At 37.6% G+C, this 27,436-nt stretch overlaps 1 protein-coding gene across 3 annotated transcripts; it reads left to right on the top strand.

Moving 5' to 3' along the window:
- Nucleotides 1–10: 10 nt before the first annotated feature.
- accs (1-aminocyclopropane-1-carboxylate synthase homolog (Arabidopsis)(non-functional)) lies at nt 11–25,784 on the top strand. Of its 3 annotated transcripts, none has more exons than XM_065297653.2 (15): nt 11–220; nt 10,215–10,846; nt 11,362–11,421; nt 14,588–14,658; nt 14,851–14,920; nt 15,037–15,103; nt 16,345–16,442; nt 19,977–20,054; nt 20,125–20,225; nt 20,421–20,510; nt 20,800–20,845; nt 20,936–21,077; nt 21,825–21,967; nt 24,370–24,523; nt 24,885–25,784. In XM_065297653.2, exons 1-15 carry the CDS (start codon nt 145–147, stop codon nt 25,292–25,294), a joined length of 2,238 nt encoding a protein of 745 aa, XP_065153725.2. In that variant the 5' UTR covers nt 11–144; the 3' UTR covers nt 25,295–25,784. The 3 variants fall into 3 exon arrangements, with proteins under 3 accessions (XP_065153725.2, XP_073669405.1, XP_065153724.2); XM_073813304.1 differs by lacking the exon at nt 11–220 and adding an exon at nt 3,631–4,635; XM_065297652.2 differs by lacking the exon at nt 11–220 and adding an exon at nt 3,632–4,698.
- The last annotated feature ends 1,652 nt before the right edge of the window (nt 25,785–27,436 follow it).

The raw sequence follows: 27,436 nt of genomic DNA, 5'->3' as shown, positions 1-27,436 counted from the left end.
TTTGACAGAAATAACGGGCTCCGTGCACAAATCCGTGGTAATTACAAATGGCCTACAATTCCCAGGAAGTACGTCATGTTATGAACCTGTTTGCGGTCTGCGATTCGCTGGCTCCATCTGCAGGATTCATACATACTGTTCATCATGATATCACCGTTTTCAAAATCATCTCTCCTCATAGATAAACAGTTGCCCAAGGACAAAAGCAGACAATGCAAAGGTATGTACTGTCCTTTAGTATTGCATTGCCAAATTTTATTGATACACAGCACTGTATAAACACAACACAAGTTGATCGAAGTGCTTTATAAAGAGAGAAGACACACTAATACATAAGATCAAGATATAGCTGTTCTTTAGTTAGGTATCGGATATATCTTAGCAAAACCTCAAGTATGTTTCGTTAGCCTAACTGAGAACTACATTAGCAGCACAAAGGTCATGGGTTTGATCTCTAGGGAACGTGGATATTGATAAAAAAAAAAAATGGTTTGAATGCACTGTACATCTAGATAAAAGCATCTGCCAAAGGTAATGTAATGTAAATGTAATCAGCAGCATGCCATGCATATTCAAGAGCAAGAAAGTCAGGATCATTAAAGCATTTAATCAGATTACAAGTAAATCTCAGTGGAGAACAAGCCAACTGCGATACCTACAGTTTTTGTTTTGTAAGAAGACATGCAATTATTAAATCAATATTTTTGTCAATATTTGTGTGCAGGTAAGGCAAAATTTCCCTCACAGAGCTCTATACACCTGATTTTGTTAGTTTCTGCGGCTCTGTGGGATAAGCCCTTGCAAATAAAGCAAATACTAAACCATTAAAGTCTTACATTTAAAAATGCATCTAGATAGATAGATAGATAGATAGATAGATAGATAGATAGATAGATAGATAGATAGATAGATAGATAGATAGATAGATAGATAGATAGATAGATACACTGAGATTAAAATACAATTCAGATCTATCAATGTCATCCTGTACTGTTGTACTTTATAATAAGCATAATGCTGATTATAAGTAATGGAAAATAAACACATAATGGCAGATGATTAAGCTTCTCACTGGGTAGAAATTTAGCAGATGCTTTTATCTAAAGGAAATTACACTGATTACAGAACAATCCACCTGGAACAATCTCAAGGGCATCAAACCAGCATTAAGCTGTATCCATTATGCCACACCACCCATGAATTATATTTTGCTCAAAGAAAATTAAGCATGCTTTGGACCATTAAGATGTTTTTGCATTTGTTCTTCAAATAAGTATTTAAGACACAGACGCATACTTATGTGGAGGAAAAGGTGAGACAGTGTAGCAGGTGGTCCTGTGGTGTAATGTTTTTGCTTTTATTAGAAGCTTCTAATGTTTTTAAAGTATTGAACATGTGTTCCTTTCTTCATAACTATTTTAAAAATCAAAATGTGGAAAGTTTTATCAAAAGGTGAATTATTAAGATTCACCTCAACTTTAACTTATCTTACATCACAACAAAGCCTACAATCAGGGGTTCTGAACTTGTATACCAAGGACCCCCCAAAAATGATGAACCTTTTGTGATGGACCCCCTTCCTAATATATATTCAATATATATATTATTAGTGCTGGGCATAGATTAATCGATTAATCTCATACAAAATAAAAGTATTTTTTTGCATAATATATGAGTTTGTGCTGTGTGTAAATATTATGTAAATTTAAACACACACACATACATACATACATATATAAATATATTATGTAAATTTAAACACACACACATACATACACACACATATATATATATACATATATATATATATATATATACATATATATATATATATATATATATATATATATATATACATATATACATATCCATATATATATATATATATATATATATATTTATATATATATATATATATATATATATATATATATATATATATATATATATATATATATATATATATATATATATATATATATATATATATATACATACATACATATAAGAAATATTTTATTTATATATATATAATTTATTTATTTATTTATAATATAGAATATATAGAAATATAAATAAATATATATACACATATAAATGTTTCTTAAATACATAAATGAATGTGTGTGTGTTTACACATAATAATTACAAAAAATACTTTTATTTTGTATGAGATTTATCTAGATTAATCTATGCCCAGCACTAATATAAATATACACTGTATAATAAAAAAATATAACCAAATGATTTGTGGTGGTGGCATTAGGCAAATGATGCCTAAATTTGCTACACACTGTTGTTTTCACAGTGGTGGTGTAATTTTCATCATAAATGGGTGAGAATATCTGATTGGTTCCTCTCCCTTAATGTAATGAAACAGTTTTGTTTTTACTATAACATTTTTAGATGATGTATATTTAAACCGAATACTGTGTTTTTGACCCATGTGGTATTTAAATTGTTATATATCATGCTAGTGCTAAACACTAATAAATGATGTACATAATACAATAATAAAATCTGTATTTCTAGATACATTTTTATATTTAACTGCACTTGCTCATTTGCAATTTTACTATTTCCACTTTGTGAGATGCTAAATGCCATTTCATTGCTATGTATATGTACTATGCAATGACAATAACATTTTATCGATATGGGTGAGCAGGCACAAACTAACTTGGTTAATGAATAAACTAAAAGGGTTAATTGTAACATGGCTACTTTACATATTTATACAGAGCCGGGCAATCTGTGCTTTAGGTATTTTTCTCTTCCTGTCAGAAGATGATCCCATGTGAATTTTTCCGTTAAATATTGAACAAAAAGTGTTTTGTAGGCATGGAAGTAGATTTCTTCATCTTGTGCTTTTTTCACTTTCTGAGTTGGGTGTGTAAGTCACCAAATCTAACCCTACATTATTTTAATCACTGTCTTGTTACCAACACCATTTTGAAACATGTCAGAAACTCCTATTAACTGGTGGCTGGGATTGAAAACACCTTTACACAGCAGGGTTAGTTGTAACACAGTGTTACAATTAATCCACAGGTTTACAATGATAATGAAATGAAAACAATGTAAATACTATTAATCAAAATGATAACTGTTAATACAATATCAGGGGAAATAACTCACAATTATGTTTTTTTTTTTTTTTGTCTTAATTGTGCACCCCTTTCAAAAAAAAACTATTTGCATGGATGCATAATACAAGGATGGTTAGATGAAGGATCATGGAAGGATAAATGTGTGGATATCTATTATAGGCAGATAATATAAACTATATCTATCTTTAGTATATAGACAGAATTTCATTAAATTATTATTTGCTGTAACAAAATTTTCTAGCAGGTGTTTCCACAAACTCTTTTTCTAGTCTGTTTGTTACAATGAACTCCACCTTTGGGGTAAGTTGTAACGTTTGCACTTCTGTCACTTTCAGTGTAATTGTACAATAACATTAGGTCTCACAAACAAACTTTAAGTGTAAATATTTTTTTAATGATAAAGCCAAAGCCAAAAAGTGTGCCCCACTCTCCAATATATCAATAACTTAAGATAGTAGTAAATCAAAATGTATTTATTTATTCATTAATCCAATAAAACAGCACTGACACATTATGCAAACAAAATTCAATGCCTGACAAATAACTAGAATAAACACTAGAGGGCGCGTCCATGTTACAGTTGAGTTGCTCTCTGATCCTTTGCTTGCCTCACGTTCATCTTTCAGCGCATGCGCAGCGCCGTTCTTTGTTGTCACGGTCCAAATTTATCCCGGAATAAGGAAAGCACGCATGTGCCGTGAACCCGGATGTATCCAGGACTTTGAATAAAGAACAAAAGCGTCGGGTTGAAAAAGCATCAGGATTGTTGATGAAAAATAAAGGATTTAGAGCGTTCCGGTTCGGGTAATGTATTGGTGCACGGTTTAGATGACGGATGATTGTAAATCACATGTTAAACAGCAACTAGTTTTCATGCATTTACAATCTGCTACGCAAACGCTGCGCCGTATCCATGCATGAACACTGTAGCAACAACCAAACATCAAAACTATAACGTTAAGTAATACAAATCGTAACACCGCGATGCATTTAATACACGTGTACGGTAAAAAGTATGAACGCGGCAGCAACTGGTCCGAGCCAGAAGTGCTGGAACTTTTGCAAATCTGGTCGGACGTCACCGTCCAAACCGAGCTGGTGACCTGTCTCCGAAACCAGCACGTTTTCAACCGAATCGCGAACACCCTTCGACAAAAAGGCATTAATCGGACCGGCGATCAATGCAGAGAGAAGATCAAGAAGTTAAAGTTGGAGTACAAACAGAAGACGCTGAGATCGGCGCGCTATTATGAGCTTATGGAGAGAGCGCAGAGTAACCGCTCCGCCGCCTCCTCCGGTACTTTTCCCGTGTGGGGCGGTCCGGTCACGAGCCAAGCGGTCGGGGTCCAAGACGCCGCGGTCGGGTCAGAGGTCGCGTGTAACCCGCCCAGATCATCTGAGATACTGGAGATCAAAACGGAGGTCATGAGCTCGGATGATGACGCGACGGGCCCGCCCGAGATGTTGTACGAGTTCGGACCTGTTGACGATGATGATGAGGCCAATGCTGAACATAAACAAGCAGGTCAGAACCCACAGGACGTGGATGGGGAGCAGGGAAACACGCACGTGGTGTGTTCCCCATCAGGTATAGTGATGGATACTTCTGTGATACAATAACAGACACGTTGGAGTAATACCATGGTGCTACCTTGTTTTGATTTGCACGTTGATGACGTATGGTCTTTTAAACGGGTCCCATGAGAATGCCATATTCTTTGAAGTACCATTTAAATACTAGGGTATAGACACCATGATCATTCAGTACAGTGTTATTGTATTGCTGTATGATGGAGTATTATAGGATTAGTGTAAAATACACCATAGTGCATTTCAATTTAAGCAGAGAGAATAAGGTGTCTGCAACAAGGTTTATTGAGTATGGTAAAAGTCTACATCAGGGATTATGATGCCAAGGACCCCAAAAAGATACAAAGCAAAAATATTCTGCACTGTAAAAATGCAGCTTGATGTTAAAACATCTTGGTTTTGCAAGTCAATTTAACCTACTATTTTATGTTTTGGCTCGTAAAAATAAATTTTTTGAAATAAAAACTTGAAATTGTTTAACACATTATTTTAAGTTAAAGTAACATAAAAATATATGTTGATTTGATAAAAATGCTGCATATTTTTACAGTGTGGGAAGGGACCCCCTAGATTCAACTGGTGGTTCCCGGACCAAATTTTAAAACTTCTGAACCTTGTTATTTTTGAAAGGAAGTATATTAAAGGAATAGTTCACTTTAAATTGAAAATTCTGTCATCATTTACTCATTCTCATGTTGTTCTAAACCTGTATGAATTTATTTTTTCTGATGAACACAAAAAATATATTTTGAGAAATTATGGTAAACACACAGCAGATAGTCACATTGGCTTCCATGAGTAGGAATTAGTGATAGACCGATATATCGGGCCGATATTTGTGAGTTTTATGTGTTTTGGCATCGGCCGATACGTGGCTGCCTTGTTCGCCGATTTTTTCCGACATTAGTTACAGACAGAGCTCTGAAAGCTGCAAGCGATTGCAGGTCATGTGACTAAAAACAACCAACCTTTACATGACAACATCGAAAGTTTGGCCTTACAGCTGATCATAGCTGGACAAAGCGGGTTTTTATTTCTCATCTCTATGGGGCGGTTTCCTGGACAGGGATTAGACTAGTCCTAGACTAAAATAAATGTAAGAACTGTCCAAATTTATAACATCTCTTTTTAACATATCTTTAAATACATTAGTGCCCTGTGTTTTGCCTCAAAATGAACACAAGTAATGTTTTTAGTAAGGCATTTTTGTTATAGTTATATTTCCTAATTAAACTAAGCAAATATCGGCTCAAGAAAATCGGCAGCCTGTATCGGTCATCGGCTAAGGCTGATGAAACAAAAATCTGCATCGGCACTGAAAAATCGATATCGGACGATCCTGAGTAGGAATAAAAAAATAAGATGGAATTTAATGGGTACCGTCAACTGCATAGATATGTATATAAAGGCTAGATGGCTCGTCCGCGCTGATGGCCAATTGAGTGGAACGTCCGCATTTTGGCGGCCATCTTAGGACAGGGCGCTCGCTCACTCGTAGCATTGAGTTTTAATGATGCAGGTACTTTTAAATGACCATAACTTGCTTAATTTTTTACCGATTTTCAAACGGATTGGTTTGTTATAAACGTCAAAGATGTACCTATGACACTGAATACGTATACTAAAAATAAATAAAAAATTCATGAAACATGTTAAAGCATCCAGAATTATAGCCACGTTAATAACGTTTGTAAAAAACCAAACCGTTTGTAAATCCGTCAAGAATTCAGCAAGTTACGAGCATTTTAGTTGGCGTATGTCACTCACCTTCCGTCCACAGCAGCAGGGAGCAGCACTATGGCAGCACTGACCTAAGATGGCCGCCAAGTGACGACACAGCTGACTCCGCCTTGAGCCATCTAGCCTTTATACATATCTATGGTCAACTGTGTGCTTACCATTATCAAAATATTTTCTTCATCATTTATCAAAATACTGCCAAAATATTTTTGTCCTACTATGGAAGTCAATGGTCACTATCTGCTGTGTGTTAACCATAATTTCTCAAAATATCTTCTTTTGTGTTCATAAAAAAAGAAATTCATACAGGTTTTTGAACATCATGAGGATGAGTAAATGATGACAAAATTTTCATTTTAAAGTGAACTATCACTTTAACATTTACATGCTTTTAAGGGGACAGAGAATGAAAAAACATTTTTACCTTGTCTTTGTTGAATAATTGTAGTCTACCCGCATTCACGAACATACAAAAAATGCTAAACATGCTTAACATCTCAGTCTCATAGATTTTCCTCTTTTAGAAATGTCAGCCAGAAAACGTCCCAATCTGAAAAACTGATGCTTATGACATCACAGGCATCTAACTGCCCTTCCACGTTAAGATAATTGTCTAAATTTTTTGAGTGGCAGCAAAGTCAGCCAATCAGTAATGAGATTGCAAGTTTAGCCAGTAGGGGGAGCCAAATAGGTGCAAAACCACTTATTTAAAATCCCCCACCCTAATAGAGCTATCTGAGAGAGGTTTTTAGGAAGCTTCTAAGGCATTACAGACCCAAACAAAAAATTTTTTTGTCTACATGTCACATCACAGAACAAGGATAAATACCCCGTTCAATCATTCTCATTTAATCCAAAGTGACCTACAAAGAAAAAGTTATTATTAGGAATTATTTTAAGTATTATTTCTAGAAACTTTTATTTTGAGGAAATATGTTGTTTAAAATGTTATGAATAAGTTTTATGTGCAGATCTTATTCACCTTATTCCGCCACGCCCCTTTTTAATTCTTCGTTCTTCCGCATTTTGTCAACCGACTTCCGCTGCTAATATGGCACAGTGCATTCGGTGGTTAGTTCGGTGGTTAGAAGATTGTTTGTAGTTCACTATAACTTTAGCGAAATGACAAATATCGCTACTGCTGTAAATGTTTTAAATTAGGAGCACGGTTAAAACTTCATACGACGATTGGATAGTCTTATATTGTCCCAGCAATCGTCTCGTGGTTAGACGATATGAAGCGGCCGCGGCAAGTAACCTGGCATATTTAATTACCTCGTCCTGTCAGGAGTTGATGGAGCAGCATTGAAAATTATTAAAAGTATGTCTACCAATATTTACACAGTGATTTCGTCTTTTTTAAAGCAAATGTGCACCTTAGCCAGTCCAATAACTATTTCGTTTTTATGTGGTACCATGATAGAATTCATTTGCAAACTTACTTATTCCTTCAAATCAGGAGACTTAAATCCTTTTAAGTGGAATCTACAAAGCTCACATATGGTTTAAGAAATTCCTTACAGATAATATCTGATCACACTGTAAAGGTTTATATAACTGCATGGCAGGTTACATCTGATCACATAGTAAATGTTTAATATAACTGCATGACAGGTAACAGCTGATCACATAGTAAAGGTTTAATATAACTGCACAACATCTGATCACATTGTAAAGGTTTAATATAATTGCACAACAGATCACATTGTAAAGGTTTAATATAAATGCACAACATCTGATCACACTGTAAAGGTTTAATATAAATGCACAACATCTGATCACACTGTAAATGTTTAATATCACTGCATGACATCTGATCACATATGAAGGTTTAATGTAACTTTACAACAGGTTAAGCAAGACCACCCTGCAATAAATTAAGACACAGCTTTATCAGAGTCATCAGGAGCTGAACCCAAGTGTTTATCTGGAAGCTGTTGGTGTATGTACTGGTAAAGTGCTTGGCGACTGTGTAATGGATGCAATATCAACCCTCTGTAAAGCTGAACCAAAGATGGTTGTTTCTCAGCAGAGATATGTACATTTCTGCCAGCTCAACACATTGAAGCAGTTTCTCGGACAGGGTTTACAGGACTAGGATTTAATTATATTAGGACATTTTAGTTTTTACAAACAAACCCTACAAAAAAACCAAGACTGGTGCACATCTTGTGACAAAACAATGGCACTAATATATGTTGAGGTATGTCAGTAAAAGGTGTTTTTAAATTATTGTAGCTCAAATATGCATTTTAGCCTGGGACCAGCATAAGCCCTGTCAGGGAAACTGCACAATTGTTTTCCCATATCAGATGTAGGTTGCTTCAGGTTGAGTTGTGATTTTAAAGTGTAGTTGTGGTCAGAGACGGAGGGATCCTCCCATTGTGTTTCTGCATCACAGTTTAGGAACATGTTGATTGTATCATCCTCACAGTTGTCCACTGCATCACTACACATCAATGCATCTGTGAAAATAATATAACCATAAACAGTTTTATGTTAGTATTTAAAATAAACTTGCATCATGAGACTTAATATATAAATGACATCCATACTTAAACAGAACAGTGTGTAAGAGAGAGATGCATTAAAAAGAGACAGTAACATTATACACACAACCTTTAACTTCAGTGTTAAATAATAACGTTGTTTAATAGGTCATTATCAATATCTGAATGAGAAATGAACTGACATTCTAGCATCTGAAATCTCAGTAACTTGTAGGAATCACGTGGGCTACTGTAAAAATGCAATGACTATAATATCTCGTTGTATTATCGTAAATATAAAAATATAGGTGGACAATTAAAACCATTCAAATAGTTGCATTTTATAAACTAACGTTACTGCTCTTAAGTGTATTTGTAGAACGGACTTCACAAATCTAACTTTAGGCGAACGATCACAAAGTTAGCTAAGATAGCTTACCTGAAACTGGCCACCTTTTCAACACCCGGCGTGGTTTAAAGTTACCGGAACATCGTAGTTGAACTTACTTCGGACAAGGGTGTTCCTCAGTTGGCTTAAAATTGGTAAGAAAGAAACATAAAGGCTCTCGAGTGAGCTTTTTAAGCTTAAGCGTCGCCTTCAGTCACTGCCTCAGCTGCTCATCGTCTATGCGGCCGGAAGAACGTTGACAAAATGAGCGAAATGGCGCCGCCCTTGTTGTCGTGAAAAATAAGGTGAATAGGATAAGTTGGTCTAAATCAGTGAATCTTAACCTTTCTGACTTCAGAACAAAAATTTTCAATTAAAATTCCCACCCTATAATATTCAAAAGGTTTGTATAACTGGAAATATGTGTGTTTGTGATCAAACTAACCTAACATTAATGTAAATTTTGCTTCGTTTTAATGCTTGTTTGGTCTTTTTCTAAATGATTTTAAGTCATCTTGAAGCCCCCTGTTTCAGAACCACGGTTCAAAGTACATTGTTGAATTGCTCTATTTAACTGGCCCACAGTTTCTAGCTAATATTATCCATATTTATTTGGCAGATCTGGTCATTTTAGCAGTGCAAAATTATTATTGCAGTATTCAAGCCAGCTGGATTGAAATTCAAAGCTATTTCTCTACCATTAGCACTCTTTTGCCATCTATTGCATTGCTTTCTGCACCACAGATGTTCCTTGTGGCAAACCACATCACTTTAGTGATACTTTAATGCACGTTTAAGCCGTACACAATTTTACATGCACAGGACGTTCTCATTTCGTGTAATTCATGGTCGAATGTTTGATATTAAACAATAATTTCTTCTTCGATATCATCACAGATTTTAGTGACCAGAATATGACTGGCTCCTCCGGTGCTGGTGTATCCCCAGCAACTGCTCCCATGGCGATCAGAGATGGAGGTAGTCATGGCGACCAAGAAGGCCACAGAAGTTCCGGATCGTTCCATCAAAGAAAGCGTCGCAGGGTGGGACGAGGAGGTGACGGGGCGTTGTCGAACGCACTGGCCGGGTATCTGACCTGGCAAAAGACGGCAGAGGAGCGCTTCCTCGCTCTGGAGGAGGCACGGTTGCGTCAGGAGGAGCGGGCTGAGGAGCGCAGGGAACAGCAGGAGGAAAGACGAGCAAAGGAAGAGCGAGAACACGAATTTCGTATGATGTCCATGTTGAGCAGAGTTCTGGACACTCGTGCGACGGAGGACCAGGGAGCCTCCACCAGCAAGGCATCAAACCCTCTACTTGCACCTAGCTTGTTACAGACCATGCTACCACAGCTGGCATTCGACAGTGCCAAAACACCAGCTGTGCCCAGTGTGATTTGGGGCGGTCAGACACCCCAGAACAGTCCATACCTGTCTCGCCGTGGCAACAGCATGCGATTGCAAAAGGGAATCTTGCAGGAAGGCTACGACCAGTATCATGCAGACAAATACGACGAGAACACAAACCCTAATGTTAGTCTCTCTTAAAACAAATGACAAATGTGTTTTCAAACTTTTCATGTCCAAATTAGATTTTAAATCTCAGAGGCTTTTGGACATTAGAGCATCCTTGAAAATTGGGGAAAAGAGTTTAAAAAAAACGTTAAGATAAGATATAGCATTTCCCATAACAGAACATTGCTAAAATGGCTTTAAATTTAATATCGACCATCCATCTGCAGTCATTTGCATACTACTACTACCACTACTACTACAAATAAATTGTCCTTTTTCCCCAAAGTGGCTGCGGTTAACTCCCAAACATTTGTTCATTTATAATAGGACTTCAATAAACAAAACGCACTTGGTTTTAAGGGGTACACTTTGCTAGTTTCTAAATTAGAGGCCAAAAGTCCTTTGAGACCGTCTGGAAATGTAGCTGCAAATCTGTATGGCTTTTCTCATTTTAAAACACTTAGTTAATGCTGTGTTTTGTTTACCCAGCATCTGCTGTGCTGTAATATGCTGTGGTTTTATGTCTTTTTCAGGGCATTATCAACATGGGAACAAGCGAAAACAAGCTGTGCTTTGACCTCCTACAGAAACGGGTGAGAAGTGATTTTCATGCAGTGTTTATGAGCGAATAGCATTTGTAAGAAATAATAAACAGCATACTGTGTGTGCCATGTTCGGTAGAGAGGACTTAGTTGATAACACATAGACGCGCGCAAATGATATTCATGGTGCTTAATGAGGCAAGCATACAGTCTTATGCTACTCATAATCTTAGGGTGTTTTCAGACCTGAGAGCCTTTGTTTCGGGAACCTGGTTTGTTTTTTTCTGTTATGCTTTTTAACACCTTATGTGCCATTTTGTGTTAAAACACAAGTTGGGTTAAAAGTAACACAAAATGTGTTTTGTTTCAATAATAACGCAGAGATGTGTGTATTCCACACCAAAACAACCACTCTGAGATTGCAAATGAACTTTGGAGAGGTTCGCTATAAGTGTGAAAGCAATCCGACCCAACGGACCAATGAACAGGCTGTCTTATTGCTTTATTAACCATTAACAACACGTCAACACCATTCAAAACCAAAGCGCACCTGTTCCTTATGAAATGTCTTAATTGCTCTTCTTCGCAATGGGTACATGGTAAGAATGTTGTAGGAAAGTTTTGATTCCAGCTCAAAATAATGAAGTAATATAACTGCAGATGCCAAAATGTCCAAACAAAAATCCCGCAAAGCTGCCGTCACTCTAACCAATTGAAAAGAGTTTACTCGCATGGGACTTGAATTAACAAATGGCGCTTTTCCATTGCATAGTACCCCACGGTTTAGTATAGTTTGGGTCGGGTCAGTTCACTTCACTTTGGCGTGGTTAGCTTTTCCATCGAGTTTAGTATCACTTCGCAGTGGGAGGGATTATAGGCGTGTCGTTATATTTGCGCTGCCTACTGCTGTGACGTCAAGTGAGAGCGTCGTTGTAAATTCCCATTTATGTATTTCTCATTCCGCCACAAAATTAAAATTGGCCACCACAAATAGATGTTTTCTGATCGTGTTTATCACTAACGTTACCTCTGTCTCACATGACAGTTTCTGTTCAAATACCCGTGGCGTCAGTAGTTGACGCACTCCGCTGAGCCTCATTAAAGTTGCGTTTAAGCATATAATGCTGGCGTGCTCGTCACGAATGTTCCGCCACAAACTGCAATTTTAAAATAAAACTGGTATGTTGTCCCTGATTCTCAACATGTGGTTGTTTTTTAGGGGTGCACCGATAGGATTTTTTGGTCCGATACCGATTTAAACAGACAACTTCTGGCCGATACCGATATTAAACACTTGTATACAATACTATACAGTTGGTCTATTAGCTAGTTTATTTCTGCATCAAATAATTTTTACTGAACATGGATTGGATCTAATTAACATTCAACTGACCAACATAATAAGAGAGGCACAAATTAAGCTAAAACAAATATAATAAGACAGCATGACAACCTTAAAAGGTGGTTTTTGCTATTCAGCATTTATTTTATTAACGACATTAACTCTTTTTTTTTTTTTACATATAATGGATTTCTTCATGCAGTCAATTAATAAACAATCGGTATCGCCCTTTCTCGTGCTATTGCCGATACGCCGATGGTTTCAAATTCATCAAAAATCGGCCGATTAATATCGACGGCCGATACATCGGTGCATCACTAATGTTGTTCATCGCTAAAAGGGAGTTTGGGAGCTTATAGCAGAGCACAGATGACAACATGTTTGCTCGAGTGCAAGCTAGCACTGAGGTAAAGCTAATCTTTTACATTATAGCGATGGCGTGACGATTCTCTCAGACCAAACAGTGATCTACGGTGTTTTCGCCACACTTTGGTATCAGCTCAGGTTGCTTGGAACCCCAACCGAGGTGGTACGAAAAAAAGTATTGGGTACTACGTGCTGCACCCAGTGGAAAAGCTCCCAAAAGTAAGCTGACCCGACCCAAACTAAACCAAACCAAACCGTGGGGTACTATGCAATGGAAAGCGACAAAACTCTAGTCCTTTTGAGAATATTGGGTCTTATTCATGAAGCATTCATATGCATACATTTGTGCGTGAGATTGTGCGTACATATGTTTTCATGAACAAATCGTGATTCAACAAAACGTTTGTATCAAAATTACTTCTAAATGTATGCAAAAATTCAAGAAAACCTAAAACGTACGCAATAATCACATACACTATAATCAAATACTAGGCTATAATTATAATGTGTATGTAATGTTTATATATAAAATTTACATGATTATATTTTATATTATAATATTTTCTGTATTATATATTATTATACATGATATTTATTATTGTTATTATATTATACATAACTATAGCCTACTTTTTTTCTACACATATGAAGATGCACGTAATGATGACAAATTTTCACGCTTTCCTTCCTCACTTTTTAAATCTCTATATGAAAGCGTCTGCTTAGTGCCTAATGTAAACGTCATGAATATGTAATGAGAAGTCCAAACGTCAATCACTTGATCTGCTGTCTGTTTTATATTAGATACAGATGCGCATCTCTGTCATATTAATTAAATGGCATATTTGTTAACGCATACAATACTTATTTAATGTTACTCTGGTCGGTGGACAGCACTGGTTTCCTCCAGCGATGTTGTGAATTAGGCGGAAAGTTTTCGTGAGAAGTTCAAGTTTGCGTATAGATACGAAAATCGTACTTAATTATTAGTAAATGAGACCAATTGCCTTGTGAATGCAAACCGAACCAAGGTGATTTTGCAAAATTGTTGCCATTTAACCCCCAGTTTCAGAACAAAGCAATCGATCTACAGGTCTGAAAACACCTTTATACGTAGTGATTTTTGCCCCTAGCCCTATTAAACTTATAACGTATGACAAATTATTTGGACTATAGACATTGATGACACCTTAAAATCAGTGGTTCTCAAACTTTTCGTCTTGCACCTCTTATAGGGTCGTGCATCTCTTCGCCCCCCCCCAGAGAAAATTCATGACATTAAATAATTAGAATTTGAATTAAAACATATTAAATGATCAAATGTAGTGCTGTTGGTTAGTAGATGTGTTTTTCTGAGGTTTGTTACACAGAATTTATGATGAAAAATGGCAGCAAAAATAAAAGGGGGGCCCCTAGCACTATCTCACCCCTTAGTTTGAGAACCACTGCCTTATTTTAGATTTAAGATTACGAAAGATTATGCAAATTAATTCTTGTTTTCCACAACAGCTGACCCGACCCGATATGCTTCACATTGAGCCTGCTTTCTTAGAATATCCCAACTGGAAAGGCCACAATTTGTAAGCCAACATTTACTGTAATTTGAAATTCTTTTAAGTGTGCTTGATTCTTCTGAAAATGTCCAAATCTGTTTTTATGTGATTCTTATAAAATCTCATGTTTCTGAGAATGTAAAAATGAGTGGCTGGCTTTTGTTTCACTATATTGATGTAATGTTTTTATCTAAAAAAAAAAAATGTTTGTCCCCAAAGCCTAAGAGAGGAAGTTGCTAAGTTCCTGTCTGATTATAGCTGTTCTCCAAATCCTCTGAAAGCAGAAAATGTAAGTTTAGTGTTTTTCCTCAGAAAATTATATTAACCCTAAATCAGTCAAATTTTTGCTTATCAATATTTTCTCTTCTGGTGTATGTGCGCTCTAACGCGTTTATTTTCTCACAGGTTGTTGTTATGAATGGTTGTGGCTCTGTCTTCTCGGCTCTGGCAGCTGTGCTTTGCGACCCGGAAGGTATGAGACCATCTGGTCACTACAAAATACAACTGCGAGTTTGTGTCAGAAACACTGTGAAGCTAGGACACCTTTAACCCTGTCTTTTTTACTAACAGTTAGACCAGTACATCATATTATAAAACGGTTAGTTTTGTTCTAGTCCTTGATTCTGATTGGTTAATAGCTGTGTTTTATTTATGATAAACCACAACTATATGGGGCGTGCACACCATAGCTGAAAACATCATGCGTACACCGACTGTAGGTGCTTGTCACGTTCTTTTCAGCTGAGGACTTTTGCTAGCTATGATACTTCTGTTTCGTTTATTATTCGTTGAATGATGCGCCGGTTGGTTGTTGTGATATTTAAAAAAGCAACATAAACATAATCATTTTTAATATTTTTTGGAGCTGCCTGTGTTAGGGGCGATTCACATTTCGCAGTTTTTGCGCGCTCAAGTACGTTATTTCAAATGTATGTGCGCTCATAATGGAAGTGACACGCTTGCATAGAAGTTAAAAACATTTCAACTTTTCAGAATGCCGCAAGCGCACCGCAGGTCATGTTACAAGAACCAACCGACGGTCGTGTTTTCTGCGCGGTTTTAGACGCAAAAATGTGAACCGCCCCTAATTGTTCTTCTTCGGCGGTACTTATTGAGTTTTCATCTGGCTTTTGAATGTAGCGTCATTTCACCATAATTCATTGAGAAGCATAGCAAGGAGAATATAGTTATCGTTATAGTTTACATTATAGTTATTGTTACAATGTAAACACGACCCTTTACTGTCGCAAGTGGAAATGGCTATAAAGAAATGTGACGCGTAGAATGGTCGCCCTATTAAATTTTTGGCGAGGTGCTTGTCAGCCTACGCATAGCCTACGGTGTAGAACCCATGCGTGACTATAAATTCAACTTTAGCAATGTAAACCATTGTTACTGCAACTACACAATTGGTTAGGGACTATTTCTTCAAGCGGAAGAATGGCTTGTAGTGATTTTACTTCATAAAAGTTGCATTGATGAATATTTTTTGCTTTAATATCTTTATATTGGTTTAAATACGTTTTATAAAAACAATAAGGCACTCGTGGCTAGTGCTGTATTGTGAATGAGTCAATGCTGTAGGGCTAGTCTTCACCCCGTTTTGCGTTGTGCCTAACAACGCCTTTCAGACGTGACTTATTCACAATACAGCACAGCCTCTCATAACTTATTGCTTACTCAGACGTGCATGTGTATGTGTGTGTTTTACAGATTGCATTCTCATTCCCTCCCCGTTCTATGGTGTCATAACAGAGGACGTGGGAATGTACAGCAGTGTCAAACTCCGGCATGTGCCACTTGACAGTCAGGTGCTCAACAAAAGCTCTTGTTATGCTTGTGTTAGAAATTGAAGGGTTTGCTGTGATCATAGAAATATTAGTTGCCGTTGCTATGGGTGTCATTATCGTACAGTCTACATGCATGTCGTACCCAAGTTTAAATGCTCCATGTTAAAAAAAGTCTTGTGAAATGTTACCTTTAATGACCTTAGGCTGATAGCACTAACATCTCTCATAATGAAATGTGGAGGAGTTGTTGGTTAAAACTTTGTTTTAAAGCACCTGGAAGGAAGTAAACGAATGTCAAGCTTTTGTTTTGTCATCTGGGTATAATTCATAAAAATTATGTGGTTCTCAAACTTTTTCAGCGTTCCCCTTGTGTACGATGTATCTCTTCATGGCCCCCCCCAAAGAAAATCTTTTGACATACAACAATGTAAAACTTTAAATTTAAATGAAACAAAACATATTAAATGATACAATATATTGATGTTGATTAATAGTCTTATTTCTTTAAAGGTCTCTGAAAGCCAATGTTGACATTTGAAATCATCCTAAACATTCACGCCCCTACCCCAATAGAATCTGGACCTTCTTTTGATAGACCCACCCCACACATACGCAACCCACTCACTGATGTCGGTTAGTAAACACGCCCCTTCCTGCTGATTGGCTACAAGTGTGTTCTGGTAGTCAGCCCGACTCCCCTTTCCAAAGTGTTTTTTAAAAATCATGCATCACGCCTTTAAGCTTTAATTAGAATTTATTATAAATTCATTTATTTTATAAAATAAAGTCATAATACTGGGTGCCCCCCACCACAATCTCACACAGGCCCCAAGTTTGAGAACCACTGCTTTACAACCTCACATCCTAGTGAATTAACAATCACTGATTAAGTATGAATTTTAATTTGGTGCAATGGATTTTAGATTAGGGAAGACAGGACTCATATGACGGAAGTTTATCATTTTCTACGATAATGTCTACAGGAACCCCTCAAGGCTGTGTTTTGTCTCCTCTATTGTATATTTTATATGTAAATGATTGTAAGCAAACACAAAAACAGGTTTTACTTAAAGTTTGCTAATGACAGTCATTGTGAATCTTGATGACTTGCATGTCTGCAACTAAATGTCTCTCAGAAAAAGGATATGACACTTGATTTTAGATTAAATGCAGAATCCTCTCAGGCCACCCTTATTATGGGTGAGACAGTAGAACTTGTGGACTGTTATAAATATCTGAGGACCACTATTAATAACAAGGGCTGGGAATCGATTCCAAAAAGAATCAATTACTCGATTCCGAGGCGTTAGGAATTGAGAGTCGATTCCAAAGGTTGAAATCTATTCCATAAGGGAAATCGAATCCTCTTTAAGATTTTTTTAACACAAACCGCGGACTGTAGCCGATTTCATTTGTCATAAATTAATGGATCTAGGCGTGTGTAGGCAATCAGCACAATGACTGACCCAATGAAATATTTAAAATCGGTTGTTTGATCTTGCTCGTTGTGGTTTAGGACAAGAAGTATAACTCAATCGACAATAACAATAAATCACACTCACGCGAAAAAGAATGCCCCCAAGGTCAACATCAGCAGTCTGGTGCTATTTTTTTTTAAGTTTATATGTGTAAAGAACTTAAAAGTTTGTATGTGTAAAGTGTGCATGAGTCTGTTCCTGAACAAAATTTTAGCTATAGTTTTATAATACTGAATGAAATATATGTACCACAAATAAATAAATCTATCTAGTCACATACATAAGTGTACGTGCCTGTAAGGTATGTATGTATTTACATTGAATCTACCGCATATGGTGAACATATTAGTCTTTACACTGTGTCTAACGTTACTGTCTACACCTGACGCAGGAAGCACGACGTGACAAATCCCTAAAGTAAATGCCTCATTATATTTATGACCAAGCAGCACTACGTCTAATAGGAAGGACATGGATTTGCAACAGTCTCTTTTTGTCACTCCCGGTGTAATGTTAGAGAGCTTACCGCTGTGTGGCACGGTAAGACGCGACAATGTTAGACTTGGTGCTGGTATAAAAAAAGAATCGAAAATAACAGTGATGAATCCAAAAAATCTGGAATCGAACAGCCCGGTAACAGATTGTGTTTTGATGTAAACACAAGCGTTATTATGTATAAATGGACGGTAGAGTTTGTTTTTTCTAAGAAAATTGTGATTATTTTTAGTGATGCACCGATGTATCGGCCGATTTTTGATGAATATTTTGAAACCATCGGCATATCGGCAATAGCACGACAAAGGCTGATACCGATTGTTTATTAATTAACTGCATAAAGAAGTCCATTATATGTAAAAAAAAAAAAAGAGTTAATGTTGTTAATAAAATAAATGTTGAATAGCAAAAACAACCTTTTAAGGTTATCATGCTGTCTTATTATATTTGTTTTAGCTTAATTTGTGCCTCTTTTATTATGTTGGTCAGTTAAATGTTAATTAGATCCAATCCATGTTCAGTAAAAATAATTTGATGCAGAAATAAACTATTTAATAGACCAACTGTATAGTATTGTATACCAGTGTTTAATATCGGTATCGGACAGAAGTTGTCTGTTTAAATCGGTATCGGCCCCAAAAAAATCCTATCGTTGCATCCCTAATTTTTTTACTATGTTCTTACCTCAACTTAGATAAATGAATACATGCCTATCTTTTTTCAATGCGTGCACTTAAAAGTGTAGTGTGTAAATTTTAGCGTGTGTAATGGCTCAGTCCACTGCTCACCCCTCACTTTTGAAATGCATAGAGAGGCTACGGTAGCCGCCACTGGACAAACATGTCATCGTCAGAGACAACTTAGTAAAAAAATGTTGTCTGTTAAGGGCTTCTGTAGAAACATGGCGGCCCAAAATGGCGACTTCCATGTAAGGGGACCTTGGGTGTATGTAGATAAAAATGTCTCATTCTAATGTATTAAACACATAACGGTTCATTATGAAAGGTCTTTATACACGCCTGATAATATAGTTTTGTATATTATTTTGCATTTCTGTCAAGAGATCCTTTTAAAAATTACACACTGCACCTTTAATCCTTGTACAGCACGTCGTGAATGTGTTAGCATTAAGCCTAGCCCCATTCATTCCTTAGGATCCAAACAAGGATGAATTCAAAAGCCACCAAACACTTCCATGTTTTCCCTATTTAAAGACTGTTACATGAGTTACAAAACAAGTCACCCCTTCACAATTGTCATGAAGGGCAAAATTAGCTGTATAGACCAAAAAACAGTTTTGTACCCGGCTGTAACATATTATTTTCTATGGGAATTGACTACCTTTTCAAGCCTCTAGCGCCCAGTTGATGAATTGCTGTTTAAGTCACATCCGTGTTGGCGTCGGACGGTTGCCCCTTGGTTCGTGGGCACAAGTAAAAACTGACTATACTCCGGGCTTTATTCATCAAGTGTAACATTGTAATGCTTACAAACTGTACATTTAAGTGTTATTGTTTATATGGCTCTTCTGTTCATGTATCATGAGTGTTTTTTCTTGTTTTGTATGTTTGTGTTGGTACAGCCCACAGGAAATGATGTCAGGCCCTTTCAGCTAACTGTTAAAAAACTGGAAAACTCTCTCGAAGAGGCGAAGAATGAGGTAATTTTTTCTTTACTAAAGCAGACACGCACAGAAATTTATGAATCTCACACATGTTTTCTTCTTTTAGGGATTAAATGTGAAAGGGCTTATATTACTAAACCCCCAAAATCCATTGGGAGAAGTGTATTCCTCTGAAGAGATGACCAGCTTTCTTAAATTTGCCAAAATGTGAGTGAAACTAAACCCGAACCACCAAACTGTGTGAACTATCACTTTAAGTGCTTTCTTTAGGTGTGCGGATGGCAATCTGTTTTGCAAATGTTTTCATACGCCTTATTAAGTTGCCCATTACTGACAAGAAAAATGGCAACGTCTCCCTCGTCTGCACTTATTTATTCATTATTTCACTCTTTTGTGCTTCAGGCATGAACTTCATGTGATTGTGGATGAGATTTACATGCTTTCTGTGTTCAACGAATCGGACGCGTTTTGCAGTGTTCTCAGTTTGAACGGGTAAGAGACACCAACCCAAGCTTTCTCTCTCTCTCCTCTCTTTCATTTACTTGTTTTGCTAAATGCTAAATGAACTAATGTGCCCAGAGCTGAAATTGAAAAGAACTACACTTCATTACTCGTCATGGAAAATTAACAGTCGCTCTGTCTCGTGTGTGTGTGTGTAATGAAACAAAATCGATCTCATTCGTCTGGCTTTTAATGTTCGACTGGGCTCTTCTTGCGTATGTGACAATTCAAGTTATATCGCCTGTGACAGTCATTACAAACTGCACTAATGTTTTAACAGGTTGCCAGATCCACAAAGAACCCACGTTTTGTGGGGTGTCAGTAAGGTAAGACAAGAGTCAAGATAAATTCCTGCATTGATCTTAAATCTAAATGAATGTTTTACACTTTGATTTGTATTCTGTGTGCATTTATAGGACTTCGCTATGGGAGGGGTGCGGGTAGGTGCAGTCTACTCTGAAAACGAAGATCTGGTTCAGGCTTTGGATCATCTGGGTTGTTTTCATGGAGTCCCAGGACCAACACAGTACCAGGTGACCCAGCTGCTCAGAGATAGAGGTGTGTACCCTCTTTATAGCTTTGTCAAATATTTTGTTGTTTTGTTATATCTATGGCTGAATACCAGTTCCCATAATATCCATGTCCAATCTGCTTTAGTGCATCCAAAAGGTAAAAAGTACCTGGATAACTTAGATATGCCTACAAACCACATAAACTGGCAATTTATGCTTGTTCAGAATGTGCAGTATTTGCACAATATGAGCTTAATTCAAACTCAAATGTACTTTAAATAGCAATTTAAGTACTTTATTTTTATTTATATTATGACAGGGCTCCAGACTGCCACCAAATGGGGGCTATTTACACCAAAAGTTGAGTGTGTGCCACTGAATTTTACATCCAGTTGCACATGTGCGACCAGTAAATTTGACTTTTTTTTGTGATGTGACACTGAATTTGAAAACAGCACATTGTACTTTCTGAATCTATCATTAAAATATTTATCAGTAATACAGTGGAAATTAGTAGAAATGTGAATTTGGACAGCATGTTGATTTACAGTGTGTGCCCCTAAATTTTCTGGTTGCGCCCCTAAAATTTTCAGTTGGGGGCTACTGTGCTCCAAGTGAAAAAAGTTAGTCTGGAGCCCTGTCTGATTTTAGTGTTGTCGTCTTTAACTGCGTGACTATACGAATCCCAAAAAGTCATTTGTAAAACAAAGTTTAGTTCAGCAAATTAAAATGCTTTTTAGTCAAAGTGGTCTAAATTTGCAAATAGATGGCTTTACTTGATGTTTTTTTTTAGACTGGCTGAACAAAGAGTTTCTCCCGGAGAACAGACGCAGACTGCAAGAGACTCACAGCTACCTGACAGAAGAGCTCAAAAAGTTGGGAATTCCTTTCCTGAACAGGAATGCTGGATTTTTTATCTGGGCTGATTTCAGCAAGGTAAGAGTAAAGGTCAAAGTACAGCCACTGTAGAAACATGACAGTAACTTCCATGTAAGGAGACTCGCTGTGTATGTAGATAAAAATGGCTCATTCTAAGGTAATAAAAACAGTACAGTTTATATTGCAAGGTCTTTATATAATATAGCTGTGTATTATATGGCATTTTTGTCAATAAATCCCTCTAAAGTCGCGTTGTACGACGAGAGTAGGGTCGCGTTGTACGACGAGGGTAGTGTCTCGTTGTACGACGAGGGTAGCGCAGCGGGGTACGACGAGAGTAGCGCAGCGTTGTACGACGAGAGTAGCGCAGCGTCGCGTTGTACCAGGAGAGTAGCGCAGCGTCGCGTTGTACAACGAGAGTAGCGCAGCGTCGCTTTGTACCGCGAGAGTAGCGCAGCGTCGCGTTGTACCGCGAGAGTAGCGCAGCGTCGCGTTGTACGGCGAGAGTAGCGCAGCGTCGCGTTGTACGGCGAGAGTAGAGCAGCGTCGCGTTGTACGGCGAGAGTAGAGCAGCGTCGCGTTGTACGGCGAGAGTAGAGCAGCGTCGCGTTGTACGCTAGAGTAGAGCAGCGTCGCGTTGTACGCTAGAGTAGAGCAGCGTCGCGTTGTACGGCTAGAGTAGAGCAGCGTCGCGTTGTACGGCTAGAGTAGCGTTGCGTCGGGTTGTACGGCGAGAGTAGAGCAGTGTCGCGTTGTACGGCGAGAGTAGCGTCGCGTCGCGTTGTACGGCGAGAGTAGCGTCGCGTCGCGTTGTAAGGCGAGAGTAGAGCAGCGTCGCGTTGTACGGCGAGAGTAGAGCAGCTTCGCGTTGTACGGCGAGAGTAGCGTCGCGTCGCGTTGTACGACGAGAGTAGCGTCGCGTTGGACGTGAGAGTAGCGTCGCGTCGCGTTGTACGGTGAGAGTAGCGTCGCGTCGCACGGCGAGAGTAGAGCAGCGTCGCGTCGTACGGCGAGAGTAGAGCAGCGTCGCGTCGTACGGCGAGAGTAGAGCAGCGTCGCGTCGTACGGCGAGAGTAGAGCAGCGTCGCGTCGTACGGCGAGAGTAGAGCAGCGTCGCGTCGTACGGCGAGAGTAGAGCAGCGTCGCGTCGTACGGCGAGAGTAGAGCAGCGTCGCGTCGTACGGCGAGAGTAGCGTCGCGTCGTACGACGAGAGTAGAGTAGCGCCGTGTTGTACAAGAATTGTTTTATTAATAAAACAATATCAGGGAGATATGCTCAGAATCTGTTTCAAAATAAATATTTTTAATTTAGGCATATTCTCAAGGTGGTTTAATGCATTAAGCCAGTGATATAAATTCACTTTACATTCTATATACATATACTATATTATGTATATACTATACATTCAGTCTATATTATTCATAAGAATGTATGGTTAAGCAGAGAAGCACAGACCTTCTGCTTGCCTGCACATAAAATGTTTTTATTAATAAATTGTTTGCTGAATTTGGTGTTTTAATATCACTGTGTAAATGCATTAAGCCACCTTCAATGTTTTCTTTCGTGGTTTTATAAGGGAGTGCCCTTAACATAAAGCTTTCAGATTGTTGCTTTCATGAGAACACGCCTAAAGTGAAACTTAATAGTACTCGTTGCATTTATTGTAACGCTGGACCAGTTCAACAGAGAGCAAGACAACGGGATGTAAATTAAACAATTCTTTATTTCCATATAAAAAAAAAAACGTCACAATATAAAACCGGTTACCCCACTTTTATTATTTGGGCAAACCGCAATTAGGCAGGTGCTCAATAATAAGAGCCGCTCGGTGCCCAGTCCAGGAGCTTAGTCGGTCCGCCAAACGTGTCGTAATCACAGTCCAATATCACAGTGGCTCTATATAGCAGAATAAATGCCAGCGAGACGCACAGTACCAGCCAGCAAAAGGATTGCACGACAGGTCCTTGGCGGCTAAAATATTGTAATAGTTCACAAAGCCGCATCTCCCTCATATTGTTTTATTAATAAGACAAGTATGTAATTGGTATCTGCTTTGCCGATCTGCTTGTTCCCATTATTCCAAAAACCAAAAATATTATGACTATATTCTCATTATAACTTGACTTTATTTTGAAATTTTACGACTTTACTCTTGTTATATTGCAATTTTATTCTTAAAATTTAATTTATTTGTACTTTTTTTTTTTAACTTGTAGTTATATCTCGCATTATAATGAATTAAATCTTGAGATTGTTTTATTTTTTATTTAAGCTTGGCCCTATTCCTCCTTGGTATTTATTACTTGGGTGTAATTGTTTTTCTAATGTGTTTTTTAATTGTTTTTCTTGGGTACATAAATCACTGTATTTTTATATTAAAGTCATTGGGTTCAGATACTTTTTAAGACCCCAATTCAGTTATAAAGTTAGCTAGATTTCTTTTGTGATGTGCTTGTAGTATCTGAAAGAGATGACATTTGAAGAGGAGCTGTCTTTGTGGAGGTGTTTCATCAGACATAAGGTCGTCATCAGCTGCGGTCAGGCCTTTCACTGCGTGTCACCAGGCTGGTTTCGGGTCGTCTTCAGTGATCAACAGCACAAACTGAAGCAAGGTCTGTTTACATCTTATAGAGACCTAAAGTGTATCTATACTCTCATTCTCAGTATAAGTTACTCTTTACTATTAAAGGCGGGGTGCATGACCTCTGAAAGCCAATGTTGACATGTGAAATCACCTAAACAAACACGCCCCTACCCCAATAGAATCTAGACCTTCTTTTGATAGACCCGCCCCACACATACGCAACCCAGGAAACAATGTTGGTAAGTAGACACGCCCCTTTCTGCTGATTGGCTAAAAGTGTGTTTTGGTACTTGGCAAGTGTTTTTCAAAAATCCTGCACCCTGCCTTTAACTAGTTACTAACAGATTGTATATTTGGACATTTATTCATTTAACATCCCTATTCTTCAGGTATTCAGAGGATCAAAAAGGCGTTGGATGAACTTCGTGGCTCCACCTCACGTAAGATGACGGCACACAGACAAGATGACACAAATGGGTCAGTGAGGCGGGAGGAAATTAAAAACATTAAACACGAATCCAAAGACACGTCAATCGAATCTGTATCTCCCCAAAGCCAACAGCCAATCGACAGGGGGCGCGTAAAAACAGAGCCTGTTTCATTGGCCGACGAGGACTTTGTATTTCTAAACGGCCAATCCTCTATCGGCTCGGAGAGTCTGGGGTCTCTGATCGGTACTCTTCGCCAGCAGATCCACGCGTCTGATTGGCTGGAGAAAAACAAGCCTGAACTAGCTGATGGAGACGACCCAATGCAATTGGATGTTTTTATAGATCTGTTAAATAAAGCCAAAAAGTAGTTGGTACAGCACAATTGTTAATCTGACTACTTTAATGAATTTTGAGCTCTATTCCAGAAAAGACACTCAAGATTGTGAAATGGATCGTGTTGAATCACCACAGCAGTATATGAAAGTGTTGTTTTTTTGTCAGAAGTTGTGTTTTAAGATGGCTATCACAGTAATTCGAGATTGATCATTTAACGTTCTTATGTAAGATTTTTCTTTAATTTGATTTAAAGCCGTCATATAATGAACAATCATAATTATTTGTTTTGTATTTAAAATGTTCTCCTCAGTAAGGTCCAAAAAAAGGACCTTTTTTTAACGTCAAATACAGATTTATTCATATTGCCAAACTTATGTTTTTGTTATTTTTTTTTACTATGTATAGCACCTAGTGCCAAGATCCAAATGGTTTGGGTTTATTGCCATTATAAGGTTATAAGATGACTCTGTTTATTTCAGTCTGATCTAAACCGTGACGCAATAAACAGCACAGAATGTTAAATCTGTCACAATTTACAGTCCTTCCAGATAAATGCAGAGTTTTTTTTTTTTAAATGCGATAGAATATGCGTGATTTTTATGCAATGAAATTGCGGGAACTTGCAAAAACTGCGGTTGGGGTTTGCAATGATGTTTACGTCGCGTAATTACGTAACTTCATAACGTTCCCATAGCAACAGGGGACATGGTGCACTTGTGTGAAGTGAATGCAACATTTTTCAACTTTCTGCTAAGATATATGTGACTTTTTGCTACGAAAGTGCAGGGATTATGAAATTATGCAAGCCCCACATATTTTGCTTACGGAAATCTGCAATTTATGCAGCAAAAGTGCGCCGTATTAGAAAAAATATGGCCCCCGCATAAATATGCGGACTTTAGCTGATTATGCATTGGATCATGCGATCGCATAATCACGTTTTTCAGGAGGTCCTGAATATAAAAGCTTTATACAGAGATGTTATTGAACACAAACTATATTGGACCCGACAGCAACCTGCAGCGCATTTATAAATGTTAAGGTCTTAAAGCACAGTGGCAAAGTCACCAGTTTAATACTGATGTCAAAGAGATGATGAAAAAAATTATAAACAGCTTAACTCTTTCCCCGCTATCAACGAGTCAACTCGTCAATAAAGAAAAAACGCTTCCCTGCCAATGATGCGTTTTTCTGGCAATCTGTACTTTCGCTATTATCCACCAGGTGGAGCTCTTACTCAACGTATAAAGTATCCCCTTATGGCAAACTCCATGTATGTTTTGATCAGCACTTTGAATCTAACCTCTATCAAAAGTCCTTCACAAAAATGCATTTAGCTCAAATTTTGGTCTTTTTAAGAAACCTGTCCATATTTGAAAGGTTATAAAAAGAGAACAAATGAGGGTCTGTTCTTTTCATTTGATATATTGTATGTTTATAGATTTAAAGAAGAACATTTTCTGGAAGGCATTAACATTTTGTGATAATCATAAAAAATGCTGGCTGGCTGGCAACTTAAAAAAAAATGCTGGCAGGGAAAGAGTTAATAGTTAGATGGCCCTGTTTCACAGACGAAGTTTAAATCAAGCCATGATTAGGCCTGAGTTAAATGATATCATTTTAAGTAGCTTTTAAATGTTGAGAAAAATAATGCCACTGATATATTTTAAGATAAGTCTGTACAAGTGGTTTTAAGTTAAGATGGCTCAAAACCATTAATTGTAATCTTGGATTAGACTTAACCTTGTCTGTGAAACCAGGAAGAAGTCTTAACTTTACAAGAAGATCTTACTATAAATGCCTTGTTTTTGACATCCGAGTTAAATGTTTTCTTTGATTCAGTTTTTCTAATTTTCTGTTTAATTCTTCAGATTTTTATGGTTGTGGAGTGACTGAACGAATGAATCGACCTTACATTAAAATGTTATGATACATTTTACATTTACGTTGTTTCCTATTTGTTTTTCTTGATCTGGGTTTGGCAGGTAGATGTTTCCATCTTCACAATGATCAATGATGTCTAAATACACCCCTGATCTCAGATCTGGGGTGCAACGCGAGCCACAGGAACTTACCATTGACAGGGGTTTCCTGTGAAGCCCACTTTGCTGTGGAGAGGAGGGCTGTTTCTTTCCTTTGTCATTTACCCGTTACCGTGACGACACACAGCAGCC

This window comes from Paramisgurnus dabryanus, chromosome 23, assembly GCF_030506205.2.
Source record: "Paramisgurnus dabryanus chromosome 23, PD_genome_1.1, whole genome shotgun sequence".
Classification (NCBI taxonomy): Eukaryota; Metazoa; Chordata; class Actinopteri; order Cypriniformes; family Cobitidae; genus Paramisgurnus; species Paramisgurnus dabryanus.
The sequence above is the reverse complement of the archived record's forward strand: the minus strand, read 5'-3'. Positions and strand labels throughout refer to the sequence as shown.